The sequence below is a fragment of the Dipteris shenzhenensis genome, chromosome 5 (assembly GCF_047967505.1).
Source record: "Dipteris shenzhenensis isolate YYH24624 ecotype China chromosome 5, Dip_SZ_1.0, whole genome shotgun sequence".
NCBI classification, from domain to species: domain Eukaryota; kingdom Viridiplantae; phylum Streptophyta; class Polypodiopsida; order Gleicheniales; family Dipteridaceae; genus Dipteris; species Dipteris shenzhenensis.
This window is the reverse complement of record NC_141600.1, coordinates 49,546,851-49,567,605: the sequence shown is the minus strand read 5'-3', so window position 1 is coordinate 49,567,605 and position 20,755 is coordinate 49,546,851. Positions and strand designations below refer to the sequence as shown.

The window sequence follows — 20,755 nt, the reverse complement described above, 5'->3', positions numbered from 1 at the left end:
TATATATTCCAGTGAGTGAGCCTAACTAGAACGTATTCCCATGTGTTTGTGGTGAGCCAAATTCATATTCCAATGTCAATAACATCCTCTTCATAGATACAATTTCAATAACATCCTTTCCATGTATACAAACGATTGATATGTGAGGGTCAAAAACCTCCCTAAGAATACGAGAGCATCCTCCCCCTATATAGGATAAATGTAAAGTCGTTGCACATATATGCACATGTTTTTCATGAAGCTTTGAAGTTCCTGTCATGACCAAAGTACCCAATGTGAAGATAGTGGGAGAGAAGGAAGGAGTCTCACTTGCGGCTTTCTCACATACACAATGGGGGAATACACACAACGGTGGAGGCTGAAAACAGTTTTCCTCTTCTTAGTTGTGAAAGCCAAAAGAACTCTAGTACAAAAAAAAAGAAGAACCCTATATGTGGGTCTCAAACCAAACTGAGCTAACTAAGGTGGCATACTAACTGAGCCATGAACTAGAGTACATAAGGATAGCTGTCATCTAGCTATTATTCATGGGCGGTGTACCAACCATATCTGCAGCTAACAAGTCGGTGACATAAATGCACAACGGTCACCGTGGCATATCACGAGTATAGATCAATATCTCAACACTCCCCCTCGAGCTCAATCCCAATTCCTGCACACCAAGTAGGTCTCTAAACTTGCGCAGCTTCTCTGTGCCCAATGGCTTCATGAATATGTCAGCTACCTGATCCTCTGTGCTGACATAAACTAGATCAATAAGACCTAGTAAAACCTTCTCCCGCACATAGTGATAATGCACCGCAATGTGCTTTGTTCTAGCATGATAGAGTGGGTTATTTGCCAAGTGTAGACTATTCATGTTGTCACAATAAATGACAACTAGCCCATCTGTAGACTGATGCATATCATAAAGTAGCTTATGCAACCAAGCTACCTCACATGTAGCCATTGCTACACCCCTGTACTCAGCCTCTGTGCTCCACAAGGTAACTATAGGTTGTTTCTTGCTGCTCCAAGTGACTGCAGCACTCCCAAAAGAGAACACATATCCACTGGTAGATCGTCTATCAGAAATACTACCAGACCAATCAGCATCAGTGTATCCATGCAACTATATCTGAACCCCAGTCTCATAAAATAGTCCATACTACAATGTGGACTTCATATACCTGAGTATGCATCTAGCCACATCCAGATGTGGTTTCCTTGGAGCCTGCATAAACTGACTTACCAATCCAACATCATAGCTCAAATAATCTGGCATGGTAATAGTCATATAAATCAAACTTCCTACTATGTGTCTGTACATAGTAGGGTCTTCTAGAAGCTCACCTGCATCTGCACTCAACTTCACATTCTGCTCCAAAGGAGATGAAATAGGCTTACAGCTTGTCATCCCATATTTGGACAGCATGTCCAATCCATACTGCCTCTGCAAGAGCCGTATCCCACTTGGTGATCTAATCACCTCAATGCCCAAGAAATAACGCAGCTCTCCCAAATCCTTCATCTCAAACTTCTGCTTCAATAGCATTTTCACACGAAGGATATCTTCATCACTATCACCTGTGATGATCAAATCATCAAAACATAAATGACAAGCAGCATAATACCTTTCTCTGTTTTTCTCACATAAAGTGAGAAATCTGCCTTGGAAATCTGAAAGCCAATAATGACAAGATATTGTCCTATCTTTTCAGACCATGCTCTAGGTGCTTGCTTCAAGCCATACAAGGCTTTCTTCAACCTACAAACAAACTCAGGATGAACAGCATGAACATAACCTGGTGGTTGCAAATCACCATGCAAGAAGGCATTCTTTACATCCATCTGATGTAAAGACCATCCCTTTGATGCAGCCATAGCAATGACTACTCTTACGGTTGCCATCCTTGCAACCAAACTGAATGTTTCTTCATAATGAATGCCATATGTTTGTGCATACCCCTTGATAACTAATCTTGCCTTGTATCTGTTCACAGAACCATCTGCATTGTGCTTCACCTTACAAAGCCACTTACAGCCAATTGCATTCTTGTCTTTAGGCAAAGGCACCAATTCCCATGTAGCATTTGCTTCCAAGGCATCCATTTCTTCATCCATGGCTTTCTCCCATTTTTCTTTTCCCATGGCTTGCTCAAAAGAAGTGGGTTCTGGTTCTTGTATCACTTTGACCATATAGGCATAGTGAATGGCTGTAAATCCATCATATTTCAGCCTATCCACAGGATACCTAGCTCTGGTAGACCTACGCAAAATAGGCTCACTTCCAGGTGCTCTCAAAACATCCCTGTCTTCCTTACTCCAGGTGTAACAATAGAAGGAATACCCAACTCATCAACAATGCTCTGTTCTGAGCCACTGGATTCACCATCCACAAAAGAGTGACCTGCATTCACATCAAACATGGGCTGATCTACCTTCTCTTTTCCTTTTCGTGATACCTACATACCACTATCTGTGTTTCTTTGAGGAGTTTCTCCTGATCTCAATCTGCCTGTCCATGGCGAAGTATGTGAACCACTGCTAGAGGACATTGTAGGTGACTCACTAATATTTTGTGATTGCTACTGTGATTTCTATGCAACATTACCATTTTGTGCATCTACATCATCAATCACATTTACTAGTTTATACCAGTTGCTCATCTCATCAAAAACAACATCTCTACTCATTGTAAACTTACGAGTAGAAGGGTTATAGCATCTATACCCTTTCTGCTATAGAGAATAACCAATAAAGATGCACTTCTCAGCTTTTGGATCCAACTTGGACCTCAACTCATCTGGAACATGAACATAGGCAATGCAACCAAAAATTTTCAAATGAGAAATATCTGGTTTCCTACCAGCATACATCTCCTCTGGCGTCATGCCATGTATTGTTGCAGTGGGAGTCCTGTTCATTATGTAAACTGCTGTAGCAACTGCTTCAGCCCAATAATAATCTGGTAGGCCTTTTTCATTTAGCATGGCCCGAGATACCTCTCCAATATGCCTATTTTTCCTTTCTGCAAGTCCATCTTGTTGTGGGGTATGACTGCATGAATATTGCTGCTTTATGCCATGCTCCTGCAGGAACCTTGCAAACTCATTTGAGAGGTACTCTCCCCCTCCATCTGACCTTAGGCATTTTATTTGCAGGCGTGTTTCTTTTTCAACCATAGCTTTAAAAGCTTTGAAATGCCCAAACACTTCACTTTTCTTTTTCGTAAAATACACCCAAACTTTTCTGCTGTAGTCATCAATAAAAGTGACAAAATAATGATAGCCTCCAATAGATGCAGCTTTAGTATTCTACACATCAGAGTGGATTGATTCCAATGGCTTCTTACTCTCTGGAACATGTCTAGGAAATGGTTTCCTTGCTTGTTTTCCAAAGTGACAGGCTTCACATACCTTATGCATTTTTGCATCTCTGAATTTAGGCAATCCTGCAATAATATTTTGGCTTTGCATTGATTTAAGTCGTTGTACATTAACATGACCAATGCGTTTATGCCAGATATCAATATCTGCAACTACACCGGTCCCATGTGTAGACATTGCTGCACTCAAATTAGGCATGTCCGCATCCAACGTAAACATCCTGCCCTTCCTTTTGCTATCAAGCGACGGTTATTTTTCATATCCTCAACAAAGCATCCATGAGGATTAAATCTGACCTGCAAGCCCTGCTCAACCATTTGACCAACAGAAACTAGGTTCTTGGTGATATTCGGGACATGAAATACATCAGACAGGTATTTCTTTTTCCCATCCTACATAGACAAAGGAATTTTACCAATCTGCACAATAGGATGTGCAGTATCATCACCAGTCTCCACAAATCCTGGTCTTTTCATTTTCCTTGCGTCTTGCATCCATTCTGCATGACCTATCATGTGGTTTGACGCACCTAAGTCAACATACCACACATCATTGATTTCTTCTGCACTTGTCACAGAATTGGTCATGTGTTGCACCATAAACAGATGCTCATCACCCAGTCTACTAGAAGATGCATAATTCCCTTGCTGCAATTTTCCATTCATGATGTCATTCTACTTTTTATAGCAGTCTTTAGCCATATGACCTATTTTACCATAGTAGTAGCATTCAACATTGTTGTTTGCATTTTGGCCTTTTTGCCATCCACCACAACCTCTTTGGCTCCCCTTGCCTCTAGAGTTACCACGTCCTCCTCCATAGGACTGGTTTTCTTGAGTTTGTTGCATATTCTGATTTCTACCATGGCCAGATCGGCCTGCTCTACCTCTGCCTCTACCTCTTCCAGCATTTGAGTAGAAGACAGTTTCTTTTGAAGTTCCTCCTGAAGAAGATGCATCACCATTGCTCTGCTCTTCAGAAATTAGAAGAGCAAACAACTCCTCAAAATCAGGAAAATTTTCACGGACGGTAATGGATGTCCGAAACTGTGCATAATCCTTTCCTAGACCATTCAAGGTCACAAAAACTAAATCATCATCTTCCACTGGCGACCCAATGGAAGCAAGTGCATCTGCAATTTTCTTCACCTCCATGTGGTAGTCATTGATGCTCATATTTTCTCTCTGCACATTATGCAACTCCTGCTTGAGCTGCATTTTCCTAGCTTGCATATTTGTCTTGCATATTTGTGCTGTACATTTTTGCTGAAGTATCCCATGCCTCCTTTAGCGTACTTGCATCCTGAATATGCACAATCATAGAATCTGAAATACTGATAGATAGCCAGTACATAACTTTTTTGGCTCTCTCATGCCATCCTTTAAATGCCTGCATTTCCTGTTGATTGGGAACATTAGGAAGAACTGGCTCTTCTTCATTTCCTATAATGAACTCCCAATACCCTTTTCCCATAAGGAAATTCGTCATTCTAAACTTCCATGCTTGGAAGTTTTTCTTGTCAAACTTTTCAGTGACAATCTGTGAAAGAGAATCAGACGCCATTATAGAACACTGCAAAATATTCTCTCACTGCAAAAAACATAGCTTTTACCTCACAAAGGCAAATCTGCAAAACTGATAAAAGTAGTATTTGACCACACAGTCACTTCCTAGTGATGATTTTGCATGAACAGGCAATAAGGATGATTCTATAACTCCCAATATCTCTGCGCATAGGCATACGATGTAATTTCTGTGGCAACTTTTCACCGACCTATAGAGCAATGGTCGCACAGCAAAAACAGTGCCTTTTTCTCAATGCTTGCAGAGAACTTCCGCCTCCAAAACGGGCCCCAAAATGGCCTGAAATCAAAAAAATAAAGTCACTCGCCCCACAGCATATATTGCCCTCTCGCCACACCACGAAGGGCATCTCAATCTGAGACAATGCACTCTTGCACTTTTTGGCTGTGCTACCTGTAGAGATTTGCTCCCAAACTCGAAAAAGGAAAGCAACACTGGTCCTCTTACCAGGACACCATGAACATGGTTTGCTTTCTTGAGCTCCTTACCATGAACCAGGCTCTGATACCATCTGAAGATAGTGGGAGAGAAGGAAGGAGTCTCACTTGCGGCTTTCTCACATACACAATGGGGGAATACACACAAAGATGGAGGCTGAAAACAGTTTTCCTCTTCTTAGCTGTGAAAGCCAAATGAACTCTAGTACAAAGAAATAGAAGAACCCTATATGTGGGTCTCAAACCAAACTCAACTAACTAAGGTGTCATACTAACTGAGCCACGAACTAGAGTACATAAGGTGGCATACTAACTGAGCCACGAACTAGAGTACACCCAACATATGGCATCACTTGGCTAACTATTTCCCCCTCATTTTCAACACATATTTAGATATTTTGAGACCTATTCAAATTAGAGTTCAAAAAATTTCTCATCTACATTGCCAAAAACCCTACATCCTTTTATTTGATCGCTTGTTTCCAATTTATGTTTAAACTAACTATCCATTCCATTGAAGTATGAGGATGTGAATGAAGATGCCATCAAATATCCTTTTGTGATGGGATAAAATGAGTTCATGTTACGTGAACATCACATTAAATATCAATTCTCCACTCTCATGTAACTATGCAGGAACCAGCTAACTCTACTTGTAAGCCCCCCATATGAGGAGAAGGCATTTGAGTAGCTCGGTTATCCAGTAGGTCCTAGTTTGGACACCAGATGGGGGCCATGTGTGGCCTGATGGCTGGACGAAGTTGGCACACTACCAACTAGGCTACATGCAAGTGCAGGAAGGCATCCCATGACTCACCGCACTGAGGGTAGACGGAGCATTTCCTGGGGCAGCCCACTCTCACGTTGCGGGGCCTGTTTGGAGCCCTAGATGATCCTGGACAACAGAAACTGTAGGTCAGTTGCTCTACTTTGCACACCAGTTCTATCGTGTGGTCGGTGGCCTATTTTGGGATCGACCCCTAGTCGGCCATTTTTGGCGGATTGGGTCGGTCACCCAATTGGGTCTAGCTGACTACGATTGGTGGCTATATAAGAGCAAGCTCGTGAAGCCCCTTTTTATCACTGGCTACAGCAACCTTGATTCCTTAGCATCCAGCCTCCATCCTCTACTATTTCCAACATGCCATCGAAGCTTCTCTCACAGGAGTGCACGGTTGGGAGGCAGCACCATCTATTGTATCAGTTCTACAGTAATTAAATTTTTGATTCTCCATACTATCTGTTTTCTCTCTTGCGTACGAGATCCTATTATTTGTCGAGCACAGACGTTGTATCAGAGCCTGGACTCTAGCAAGAAGATTTGGTAGTGTGTTTCTATTTGCGAGCAGATTATGAGAGATTGCCCAGCCCGCAAGACTATGAATCCCACCGTTCGGCAAAAGCGGAAAGTTGGACAGCACTAACTATCCACTCTGGAAGTTCAAGATGAAGACCATCCTAAGCGCATACGAGCTTTGGGATACTTCTACTGGGGTGGACATGAAGCCAGTTGCAAGATCGGATCCAGCCAATGCAGGACAACAGATAGCACCAACTACGGATGAGATTCTCGCATGGACAAGAAGAAATGCAGATGCATTGTGTTCTATTGTCTGCAGTGTAAGTGATTTCATCATGGCATTAATTCAACATGTCACCACAACGGAGGAGGCATGGACGGTCTTGAAAAATCAGTACGAGACCACGACAGACGTAGATTGAGAATTTGGAGACTCACTCGTGAATAAGAAAGTGTCTGAGTCTGAAGCGGCAGAGAAGTTCATCACCAGGGTGAAGAATTTGCGTGATCAGATCATTGCGATTGGCATCACCATCACCAACGAGAATCTAGCACAAAGGTCCATACGGATTCTCCCACCAAATCATGACGGTCTTATTACAGCATTGAATATGCAGAACAGAAATCCGCCCCTCAACTTTGAGGATTTCAGCGCGATGCTTCTAGAGGATGAGATGCATCAAAAGATGAGGACTGGAGAAGATTCGGCTTTCTATGCTGGATCAAAGAAAGGTAATGGTAAGGACTCTGGTAATCCATCTTCTTCTTATGATAAAAAGAGAAAGAAGAAGATCAAGTGCTTCTATTGCAACAAGGCAGGGGACAAGCAGAATGAGTGCTGGAAGAAGATTGCAGATGAGAAGAATGAAGTAAAGAAAGTGTCCAGCAACAGCGCGTAGGCAGTACCAGTAGAGTTGTTCATAGCAATTGAGGAGATTTGCACTGAGGCAGTTCATGTACCTGCAGATGAACCTTGGATCATTGACAGTGGTGCATCATGCCACATGACCAGTCAGAAGGATTGGTATACCTCTCTACATCCGGTAGGGAATGACATCCTGGTAGCAGTCAGCAATGATGCAAAATGTCCAGCAAAAGGAAAAGGTACGATTGCTCTCAAGCCAAATGGAGTTGTAAAACAGTTGTCTGATGTTCTTTATGTGCCAGATATCAAGAGGAACTTGTTGTCCATTTCTGCGATCACAGATCGGGACCTCAAAGTTCAATTCGATAAGAATGGTGCACAGATTCTGGATCTTCAAGGGAAGGTCATTGGTAAAGGTACACAGCGCAACATCTATGAACTCTCAGCTTTCAGTTCTCGAGCCAATGTGAAGAACGCTAAGTTATGGTATGAGAGATTTGGTCATCTAAACCTTAGTTCTTTAGAGGAGATGCACAAAAGTGGAATGATTGTAGACCTACCAGAAATTATAGATTTGCTCGATGTATGTGAAGCTTGCATGATGGGCAAGCAGCATCGGCAACCCTTTCCTAAAGACATCCTAGTAGCAAAATGCAAGATGCACGTCATCTGTGAAATGGGCAGGAGTATGATGAAAGGGAAAGATTTGCCAAAAACTTTCTGGGCTAAAGCATGTAACACGGCAATTTACATTCTGAATCGTAGCTACATGAAGGCTGTGAATGGGATGACTCCACTACAGGCCTTTTCTAGTAAGAAACCTTCAAATGCACATTTCAGAGTTTTTGGATGTGACTGTTTTGTGCATGTCCCTGATGCTAACAAGACCAAATGGAAACCGAAGAGGTGAAAGTGTATTTTCTTGGGCTACAGTGAAGAGGCAAAGGGTTACCGTCTCTATAACCCTGTTACCAAGGAGGTAATAGTAAGTCGCGATGTGGTCTTCTCAGAACAGCCGCGTCAATTGGAGGAGGATGCTTCCTTCCCAGACAATCAAGACCAAGATATCCATCTAGTACAACCACAAACAGTAGACCGAACTCCCCCAATGGTGCTTGGGAGGATTCAACATAAAGAAGAGGAAGAAGAGCTTGTAGAACCACAACGGCAACGGCCATTACCGAAGTGGGTAAAGCAGCTTTTGGACAGCAGAGAACCTCCAGCCATTGAGGAGGAACCATTCGAACACCACCGGTCCAAGAGATTAGAGGAACAAAGAAGGGCGTAGGAACACTTGGTCAACTACGCTTTGATGATAGAGGTGATCCGTGCTGATGAACCCAAGTGTCTTGAAGAGGCACAGGGTAATGATAGGTGGATGGAGGCTATGCAGTTGGAGTATGGCTCCATAATGAAGAACAACACTTGGGACCTTGTGGATCGACCATCAAAACACAAGGTAATCGGCACCAAGTGGGTGTACAAAACCAAGTATAAGTCCGATGGCATGTTGGATAAGTACAAGGCTCGGCTCATGGCAAAAGGATTCGCACAGGTACATGGTTTTGATTATCAGGATACTTTTGCTCCCATAGCTCGATCAACCACAATTCGTAGTGTTTTGGCTTTCGCGGCCTAGGAAAGTTGGCCCGTGTTTCAGGTGGATGTAAAATCCGCCTTTCTAAATGGAGATCTCAAGGAGGAGGTATACGAGGAACAACCACCAGGTTTTGTGATCCCCAGTTCAGAAGGTAAAGTCTGTAAGCTGAAGAAGGCACTTTACAAGCTAAAATAGGCCCCACAAGCATAGTACCAGTGAATTGATGCCTACTTTCTACAAAACGGGTTTAGGAGGAGCCCATCTGATGCAAATTTGTATATCTTTAGAGAAGGAGGCATGTGTATGATCGTGGTCCTTTATGTTGATGACCTCGTCATAATAGGGAACCATGAAGAGAAGATCTTGTAGACAAAGCATTTGCTAGGAAGAGAGTTTGAAATGACAGACCTCGGACTGATGCATTTCTGTTTGGGGATTGAAGTTTTGCAAGAGCCAAAATAGATCTTCATTTCACAGCTGAAGTATGCTGGTGAGATACTGAAGGCATTTGGCATGGCTGAGTGCAAGACAGTTGGCACCGCTATGGAGGTTGACGTGAAGCTCTCAAACAAGGATTCATCACCACTTGTGGACGAAGTGAAGTACAAAAGTCTTGTGGGCAGTTTGATTTACTTGTGCAACACGTGGCCGAACATCAGCTTTGCGACTGGTGTACTAAGCAGGTTTTCCAATAAGCTCCGGGAGAACCATTGGAGGGTAGGGATGCGGGTGCTGAAATACATCAAAGGCACACTTGATTATGGCATCACCTATACCAAGGGCAACATCTTAACTGGATTCTGTGACTCGGATTGGGCAAGAGACGTGGACAGCAGGACATCAGTGACAGGTTACTGTTTTTCACTTGGATCTGGAGGTATGTCATGGGTCAGCAAGAAGCAACCCATAGTTGCTCTTTCTTCTACTGAGGCTGAGTACAAATCAGCATGCTTTGCTTCTTGCGAGGCAGTGTGGTTGAGGAGGACTTTAGGGGACGTGGGTGCAGTGTAGAACAAGCCTACACAGTTATCATGTGACAATTAGAGTTGCATGGTGATTGCAAAGAACCCTGTGTTTCATGCTTGCACAAAACACATTGAGATTAAATATCAGTTTGTATGTGAGCTCATCATGGATGGAGAGGTTGACTTGGTGTATTGTCCAACTACAGAGAATGCTGCAGACATCTTCACAAAGGCTCTTGGAAGAGACTTGTTGGAGAGGCATCTTCATCGACTTGGCATTGGACCAAAAAAGTAAGTTCACTTGCAGGTGGACATTGAGGGGGGTGTTAGATATCAATGCTCCACTCTCGTGTAACTACGCGGGAACCAGCTAACTCTACTTGTAAGCCCCCCATATGAGGAGAAGGCATTTGAGTAGCTCGGTTATCCGGTAGGTCCTAGTTTGGATACTAGTAGGGGGCCATGTGTGGCCTGATGGCTGGACGGAGTTGGCACACTGCCAACTAGGCTACATGCAAGTGCGGGAAGGCATCCCATGACTGACCGCACTGAGGGTAGATGGAGCATTTCTCGAGGCATCCCACTCTTGGGTTGCGGGGTGTGTTTGGAGTCCCAGATGATTTTGGATGGCTCTGGGCTGAATGGTAACCGTAGGTTGTTTGCTCTATTTTGCGCACCGGTTCTATCGTGTGGTCGGTGGCTTATTTCAGGACCGACCCTCAGTCGGCCGTTTTGGATGAACTAGGTCGGTCACTCAATTGGGTCTAACCAATCGACTATGACTGGTGGCTATATAAGAGCAAGCCCGTGAAGCCCCTTTTCATCACTGGCTATAGCAACCCTGATTCCTTAGCATCTAACCTCCGTCCTCTACTATTTCCAGCACGCCATCGAAGCTTCTCTCACAGGAGCACATGGTTGGGAGGCAGTGCCATCCATTGTATCAGTTCTATAGTAATCAAAATTTTGATTCTCCATATTATCTATTTTCTCTCTTGCGTACGAGATCCTGTTATCTGTTGAGCACACACGTATTGTTTTCTTACACATCATTCTTTAAGAAATTTTCTCATAGCATTCCTTGCTTTATGGAATGTTGAAATCATAGCAAGGAACAAATTTTATTGGATCAAACATACACATGTATCAAGAAGTTGGCATCAAATTGAGTCAGATATAATTAAGATTTTCTTATGTGCTTAATTTTAACTTGTTCTTCATTCTATTGATAATTGCATGCATGGAAAGAGAAACAACATAATCAAACCACTCGTTATGAAATACACAACATAATAAAACCATTATGGAGGTAGTCCATGATGTGAGAACTTGAGGGTGAAAGAGAGCTTTACACCACCACATATATATTCTAGTGAGTGAGCCTACTAGAACATATTCCCATGTGTTTGTGGTGAGCCAAATTCATATTCCAATGTCAATAACATCCTCTTCATAGATACAATGTCAATAACATCCTCTCCATGTATACAAATGATTGATATGTGAGGGTCAAATACCTCGCTAAGAATACGAGAGCATCCTCCCCTATATACGATGGATGTAAAGTCATTGCACAGATATGCACATGTTTTTCATGTAGCTTTGAAGTTCCTATCATGACCAAAGTACCCAATATATGGCATCACTTGGCCAACTATTTCCTTGTCATTTTCAACACATATTTAGATATTTTGAGACCTATTCAAATTAACTTCGAAAAATTTCTCATCTACATTGCCAAGAACCCTACGTACATCCTTTTATTTGATTTCTTGTTTGAAATTTATGTCTAAACTAACTATCCATTCCATTGAAGTATGAGGATGTGAATGAAGATGCCATCAAATATCTTTTTGTGATGGGATAAAATGAGTTCATGTTACGTGAACATCATTCTTCAAGAAATTTTGATCATTCTAATCGGATGCCTTGCTTTATGGAATGTTGAAATCATGGCAAGGAACAAATTTCATTGGATCAAACATACACATGTATTTAGAAGTGGGCATCAATTGAGTCAGATATAATTATGTTTTTCTTATAGCCTAATTTTAACCTTATCTACATGCTTGATGTCAAGTTTATTAATTTAACTAATGTCGAGTAAATCAGAGCATATTAAGATGATAGTTATAAACTTACAAATCCAAATAGTTCATGTAGGAAGATCTGCTCCAATGCAGCTTTCAATTGAGATTTGTGATGAATTCATTCTGAAGAGAAAGGTGGCATAAAAAAAACACCTTTGATAATTGAAATACCAAATATACAAACTAATAATTGAATGAATCTTATATGTCAAAGTAAATCTTTCGTTCATGATCAAAATGCTACACAATGATGACATGGTTACTGCAATCGCTAACCATTCATAACATGCTTCCCATATTTCAGCCTCTATAGTAGCTCCTTGAGATGACCTATTGATTCATTTATAGTCAATCTTTCCTTCTTTCTATCGAGGTGGACTTGTGTTTTCCCAATGCAAACTTATTTGGCATAGTCTTGGAGAATACAAGCCACCTTTGTCTTTTCCAAGCTTGGCCACAAGGCATCAACTAAGTAGTTATCTTTCACAGCGTCATCTCAGCACCATCCATACCTTCAAAAGTATTTGGAAACAAATGATTTCTTTGGTCATTCATGCAAGCCTTGCATGGGAAATCATCACTTAATAACGTGTTTAAACACTCCATAGCCGGATAAGAAAATATATTTTCACTCAAACAGCATGAACAAGTGTAATGGTAACAAAAATGCACCACTAAAATCCATCCTTGAATCATGGTAAAAATGATCAAATATGATAGGCTACAAGAAACATTATATGATAGAACTCAAGGTGATCATAAAAGGGTGGAGGAGGAAAAAGAAGCCATAGGCATTTGTTTAGTACTTCCAACCCAAATGTGATCTTCTTTTATGATATTTTATTTGTGATCTTCTTTTATGATATTTTATTTGGACCACAAAGCACACATGAGGAATTTGCCAACATGATGCTTATAAAGGTTGTCTATCAAATCCTACCATCCAATGTGAGGCATTTTTTGGATCTTCAAGGATCGGTAGATCTAGTGGTATATCATTGTATTCCTCCTCGATTATTAAAGAATGCTAAATGATAATCAATGATTGATATTCTTGAATCCATTTCCTCATTGCAATAATAACAACAATATCTGGATTTCCTTTTAATTTGTCTTTATTGATTTTTGTCTCCAATTCTTCTCGGGATGCCCTTTGGACCATGCCTTCCACCCTTGGTGGAACTTCGCTACAATCCTGATGCTTAGTATTGCTTCTTCCTTGTTTTTGTTTTGCAGTCACTCTTCACAGAGTCAAACTTGGAAGCGCCTTCTTTAGGATATGGATTTTTCCCTGTCTTGATTCTCAGACATTCATTCTCTTACATTTGCATTTTCATGCCCACTTTTCTTTTTAATTATTAGTTTTTAGGCCAAAACTTTGAAACCATACATGTTCCCCAAGAATTTGGAATTGTCAAAACTTGCCTCTTTCTAGATCTCTGGATTGTGGCAATCTAAATCTCCGAACTAGAATTAAAACTTCAAAGTCATAGCATTGCCAGTATCAGAGATGTTTGGCACTCGGTGGTGTGGAATCAGAATCTCTCTCTCTCTCTCTCTCTCTCTCTCTCTCTCTCTCTCTCTCTCTCTTTCTTGCACTCAATATCTTCCTCCCTCGGGGGTTGCACTACTAAGAAACCCTATGTATCACATGCATTCAAGGGGTATTTAAAAAAGCCTTCAACTAAATTTCTTTTCCCAAAAGAACACTTTCTCTTATTGTAATCCTATTAAACTTATTTGAATATCTGAATTAAAATACCCCTCCTGTTGAATGCACATGGTATACTAACATTTTGTGAGTTGACCACCCCAAGTCCCTCACTCACTCTCCCATTGTCACCCCTCTCTCTCTCTCTCTCTCTCTCTCTCTCTTTCTCTCTCTCTCTCTCTCTCTCTCTCTCTGTCTCTCTCTCTCTCTCTCCCTCCCTCCCTCCCTCCCTCCCTCCCTCCCTCCCTCTCTCTCTCTCTCTCTTATCTCTTCTCTCCCTTGCTTGCGCTCAATATCTCCCTCACTCACTCTCTCATCCCCCCCCCGCATCTCTCTCTCTCTCTCTCTCTCTCTCTCTTTCTTGCTGTCCTTACATATCTATGTCTCTTTGTCCCTGTCTTTGTCTCTCTCTATATCTCTCAGTTATTGCACCAAAGGTTATTAAGTTTTAACTCGATATCCATGTAGTTTCTTGAACACAAAAACATGCTCAAAGGAATTCCAATAATTCAAAGAGGAATATTTGTGTGAAGGATGCCTTTCAAGGAAAATAGCATTGATAATCCTTTTCCAAGCATGAGGCCACTACAGCCAAGAGACCATTAGAATTTCTCCATAGTGATATTGCACAGTAATACACTATCATTCAATACTAGAAAATTTTTTGTCACATTCCTTGATGACTAAATGATAAAGATATTCGTCTACACCATGAAGAAAAATTAGAAGCTTCTTGAAAAGCTTAAAAAGTGTAATACTATGGTAGAAACTCAGTCTAGTTGTGAAAATTGTCACACATAAGGGATGCTTTAATCAACTCAAATTAACAAAAGGGGTCTATAGCAGTTTCCAATATTCATCGATATGGGGTATGTGCTATATGGAGGTTTTATATAGTGCACCCCCCGATTATTAGTCATATGTTGATGCTCTTCTTTGTAGTAGAGTAGGTATGCTATGTGTGCTAATGGTGTTAATGGTGCATCAAAACCCATATTTCTCTTGAATACATAAAAAGCAACCTCATCCTAAGAATAATCCTAATCCAGAGGTGCTTTCATAGTTTCATCCCTACTATACCCTTTAGAATAGCACCTTTTCTAGTTTGGCTCCATAGCATAAGTGGATATTAGTTTTCATCATCTAAGATTTGTCTCCACTTCAAGAACTAATTTGATGGATATAAAACTACCATCTCGAAGCCCATTTTCATTACACATAGAGCAATTTACAGGACGGAAAATTTGTGAAAGAAAAAGCAAGCTTCCACAAAAATAATATCAAGCTTCACTATGGATTATTATATTTTAAATTCTGTTATTAAATTCCCTGATTAGATTAAAAAATTAAACACACATTTTGTACAATCGAATGAAAACTTTGTCCTTTTGGTTGGTGTAGTTTATAGACAATTTTGATTTCTCCATGGTTTAGTGGTTCACAAAAGTTTGATCCTCCTACTTTGGGAGGTATTTCTTTTAGATCCTCTAAAGGTATACATGCCAAAATAGGTTATAATTATTATTACTATTATTTGGCCTTGCTACAAGATTCATCCTACTGGTTATTAGGGCATCAAGGACTTTTTTTCCAGCCCAAGTAGTGAAAATTGGCTCCCTTGGAACAAAAACTATTAAAAAAGTCTATTAATGGTTGAATAAGAGGGGCAAATGGAATTCAATGCTTTTGTGGAGTTTCATCGAGCTAGAGTACATTCACCACCTTACACACAAATGGTTCAAGTTAAGGGCTTGTATAGATATAGGCTCCTCATCCACTTGTATGCCCCTAGGGGTGCATCTAAAAATCTATAGCCATATGAGAGGAGTCCAATATAAATGATTTTTTAATCCAAAAAGTTCACAGAATTCCTCAGATAGGAGGGGATTTCTAATTCAAAAAATTATGCAATTCAAATTTTTACAAAGAAAGAGGAATGAAAGACCTATATGTAATTAGGAATTTAAATATTAATCATTTGAACATCCATTGCATTGAGATTCATCTAATCGTGCACTACTGGGACGATATAACTTTTTGGTTTTTATGATTTGACAAATGATAATATGATAAGTTTTAGATGATAGGAATGTTGACATAGATGCAGTGCAACCATTTGTTTGATGAAATTGTGTCATATAATAATAGTTAACTGTATTTGATAGGTGAACTTTAGAATGTACATATACCATTGACATTTCTTATCACCCACATTGCATATAATTTAAAACCAGAGATACCTAGCATCATTATAAACCTGAAATACACATTTGATATTGTTATAAGGCCTAATGCAATGGTTGAAAAGCATAAAAATAGGCATTAAAGTTGCTTAGTACAACAAAGACGTCCAAAAAATGAAAGATGAAAAATCTACTTCATATTCCCTTGAGAGTGGGAGTGAAACCTTGAGCATATGTCTCCTTCTCCTCTTTTCCTCTCTCCTTCTCCCCCTCTTTCCCCTCTTCGTCAAGAAATTTTCTCATAGGATTCCTTGCTTTATGGAATGTTGAAATCATAGCAAGGAACAAATTTCATTGGATCAAACATACACATGTATCAAGAAGTTGGCATCAAATTGAGTCATATAATTAAGTTTCTCTTATGTGCTTAATTTTAACTTGGTCTTCATTCTCATTGGTAATTGCATGCATGTAATCAAATGGCACATGAATTGGCTGAGGAGATGAGTGATCAAGATGCAGTGATAGTAAGGCTTGAAGATCCACTGTACAGAGGGAGATAATTCCTAGCTCAGATAGTAGATTTCTTACTTACTGGACATCTACCTTAGGAGCTTAAAAAGAGTCAGAAATATCACTGCATACCGAAGAGTAGACAGTATATGATGAGCTTTACATGAGAGGGGCTGATCAGATTTTGAGGAGAGTGCCCTAGAGAGAAGAAATATATTATATACTGTCATCTTGTCATGAAGGAGCTTGCAGAGGACACTATGCTTTTAAGATTACACTGCAGAAAATACTTCTAGAGGGTTATGTGTGGCCTTCAAGACAAAAGGATGTGCAGCATCAGTGTAGATCCTGCCATGAATGTCAGAGGATGGGAAAAAGAATTCTTAAAATTGAGCCGAGAAATATTATGCTGGTTTATGATATTTTTGAGAGACGGGGAATAGATGCAGTTGGTCCTCTACCCAGAACTGCCAAAGGGAAATGTTATATATGTTGACCGCAGTGGAGTATTTATCAAAATAGGCAGATGTGAAGGCAGTAAAAAGAGTGGACAGCAAAGGGGTTGCTGATTTTATATATGAACACATATGTTGCAGATTCCCACAAGTCATAACCCATCACAAAAACCACAACACTATGAAAGAGACGTTGGGCTGTACATTGCATCATGATACATGTGCATTCGGATTCAGCCACCTGATGCACAACCGATTTTCATTGCGGTGTGCTACTTCCCTCGGATACATCTTTTTAATGACATCATGGAGTTCTCCAGACAAGGGGAGGTCCTTCTCTTGGGTGACTTCAATGCTTGCACAGGGGATAGACAGGTGGGGTTGTTAGACTTTGAGACGGAGACTCTCAAATGGAGTTACTTTCAGATAATGGTCCGAGATTCAGAGGAGAAGTGACGGATTACTTGTGCAGTAAGTTGAATATAAATCATAAGTACATCACTCCATATTATAAACCTGAAATACACATTCGATATTGTTATAAGGCCTAATGCAATGGTTGAAAAGCATAAAATTAGGCATTAAAGTTGCTTAGTACGACAAAGACGTCCAAAAAATGAAAGATGAAAAGACTACTTCATATTCCCTTGAGAGTGGGAGTGAAACCTTGAGGACATATAATTTGAGAATTAGATTGACATATGTAAAAGCATAGGTTATTTGGCCCTTGCACTCCATCACTAATGCATAACCTTATGATGTAGGTTACATAATCTTAGATGTCTTGGCCCTTGCACTCCATCACTAATGCATAACATTAGATGAGAATTAGGTTACATAGGCTTGGGATAGTTAGACATACTCATTTAACTTCTTGGGGATAGAGGATGACGTGAAGAGGCTGATCGATAGCTTTCGGGTTTGCATCCACACCATGGTATCGAGCTGTCTCATATGACCACAACAGATTTCCAGCCATCCAGTCGCCCAAGCTTTCGAGGTACCTTCCGACTCCAGGTTTTTCCATGAGCTTGGACCTTTTAACTTCATTGAGAAACCTAACAAAATCATCGTCTCTCTGGTGGATCATTCTGCATACCGTCTCGACACTGACTTGGAAGTCGTGAGACTCGTTGAAGCACACCACGGAAACAATATTATCGTAGTCGCCTCCCAAATATTCTGCTTGCAGCGACACGAGGTCGTTCGCCCACGAAATATGATCTGCCACAGCGTCATGGAGCTCAGAAAGGAGGGGACTCGTCAGCGTCTCTTCATCAAGTTCTATTCCTAGCGCGTACTCCGCGAGGACGAAGACGATGAATACCGCAGAAAACTTCCGACGCCTGAGAATGTAGGTCTGAACATCCGGGATGCTTCGTGCTTCACGACAAGAAATTTGGCCTTTCCATGCATCAATTGAATCTCCCAAAGCACCAAGAAATCGGGATCGCTGCGTCGCAGGCATATTCGGACAAATCTCACTCCACCAATCCTGTGCCACGGTGACGATCCTGTGCACTCCTGAAGCGGAAGGCTTTCCGTTAAGAGTATCGATAACAGATTGGAAGAGGAGTGTGGCTGCAGAAAGGTCCCTTCCTAGGCCAAGCAGGTCGTCGGTCATGTCGTCGGCCTTGAATAACCAAGAGTAAAATTTGGCAAGAGAGGCAACGCGTCTTGTCTCGCCAGCGGCGTGAGCCAAGCAGGTCAGCAAAGGAAACTGAGACTGAAGAAGGAGTTTCTTGTCATTTTCCGAGGATGGGTTGAAGGTCGCCAAGAGCCACAACTCAGTTTCGTCTTTAATCGTATCAAAATCAGGGTGCAAATGAACGAGAGCGGAACATTGAAGTGGAGGAATCGTGATGGTGTGAGCACTATGGAGGTAGTCCATGATATGAGAACTTGAGGGTGAGAGAGAGCTTTACACCACCACATATATATTCTAGTGAGTGAGCCTAACTAGAACGTATTCCCATGTGTTTGTGGTGAGCCAAATTCATATTCCAATGTCAATAACATCCTCTTCATAGATACAATGTCAATAACATCCTCTCCAAGTATACGAACGATTGATATGTGAGGGTCAAAAACCTCCCCAAGAATACGAGAGCATCCTCCCCCTATATACGATGGATGTAAAGTCATTGCACATGTTTTTCATGAAGCTTTGAAGTTCCTATCATGACCAAAGTACCCAACATAAGGCATCACTTGGCCAACTATTTCCCCCTTATTTTAAAAACATATTAAGATATTTTGAGACCTATTCAAATTAGACTTCGAAAACTTTCTCATCTACATTGCCAAGAACCCTACATCCTTTTATTTGATTGCTTGTTTGCAATTTATGTTTAAACTAACTATCCATTCCATTGAAGTATGAGGATGTGAACGAAGATGCCATCAAATATCCTTTTGCGATGGGATAAAATGAGTTCATGTTACGTGAACATCATTCTTCAAGAAATTTTATCATAGGATTCCTTGCTTTATGGAATGTTGAAATCATAGCAAGGAACAAATTTCATTGGATCAAACATACACATGTATTTAGAAGTGGGCATCAATTGAGTCAGATATAATTATGTTTTTCTTATAGCCTAATTTTAACCTTATCTACATGCTTGATGTCAAGTTTATTAATTTAACTAATGTCGAGTGAATCAGAGCATATTAAGATGATAGTTATACACTTACAAATCCAAATAGTTCATGTAGGGAGATCTCCTCCAATGCAAGTTTCAATTGAGATTTGTGATGAATTCATTCTCAAGAGAAAGGTGGCATAAAAAAAACACCTTTGATAATTGAAATACCAAATATACAAACTAATAATTGAATGAATCTTATATGTCAAAGTAAATCTTTCGTTCATGATCAAAATGCTACACAATGATGACATGGTTACTGCAATCGCTAACCATTCATAACATGCTTCCCATATTTCAGCCTCTATAGTAGCTATTGATTCATTTATAGTCAATCTTTCCTTCTTTCTATCGAGGTGGACTTGTGTTTTCCCAATGCAAACTTATTTGGCATAGTCTTGGAGAATACAAGCCACCTTTGTCTTTTCCAAGCTTGGCCACAAGGCATCAACTAAGTAGTTATCTTTCACAGCGTCATCTCAGCACCATCCATACCTTCAAAAGTATTTGGAAACAAATGATTTCTTTGGTCATTCATGCAAGCCTTGCATGGGGAATCATCACTTAATAACGTGTTTAAACAGTCCATAGCCAGATAAGAAAATATATTTTTACTCAAACAGCATGAACAAGTGTAATGGTAACAAAAATGCACCACTAAAATCCATCCTTGAATCATGGTAAAAATGATCAAATATGATAGGCTACAAGAAACATTATATGATAGAACTCAAGGTGATCATAAAAGGGTGGAGGAGGAAAAAGAAGCCATAGGCATTTGTTTAGTACTTCCAACCCAAATGTGATCTTCTTTTATGATATTTTATTTGTGATCTTCTTTTATGATATTTTATTTGGACCACAAAGCACACATGAGGAATTTGCCAACATGATGCTTATAAAGGTTGTCTATCAAATCCTACCATCCAATGTGAGGCATTTTTTGGATCTTCAAGGATCGGTAGATCTAGTGGAATATCATTGTATTCCTCCTCGATTATTAAAGAAAGCTACATATGATAATCAGTGATTGATA

General features: G+C 40.5%; 1 protein-coding gene across 1 annotated transcript; it reads right to left on the bottom strand.

Moving 5' to 3' along the window:
- Positions 1-17,933: 17,933 nt before the first annotated feature.
- On the bottom strand, positions 17,934-18,962 carry LOC147902131 (microbial Terpene synthase-like protein 13). The gene has a single exon (XM_087374427.1). It carries the CDS (start codon positions 18,960-18,962, stop codon positions 17,934-17,936), a length of 1,029 nt encoding a protein of 342 aa, XP_087230553.1.
- Between the last annotated feature and the right edge of the window lie 1,793 nt (positions 18,963-20,755).

What these genes read in the sequence shown, in the direction of transcription:
- LOC147902131 (XM_087374427.1), bottom strand. Translation starts at nt 18,962, where the DNA reads ATGGACTACCTCCATAGTGCTCACACCATCACGATTCCTCCACTTCAA.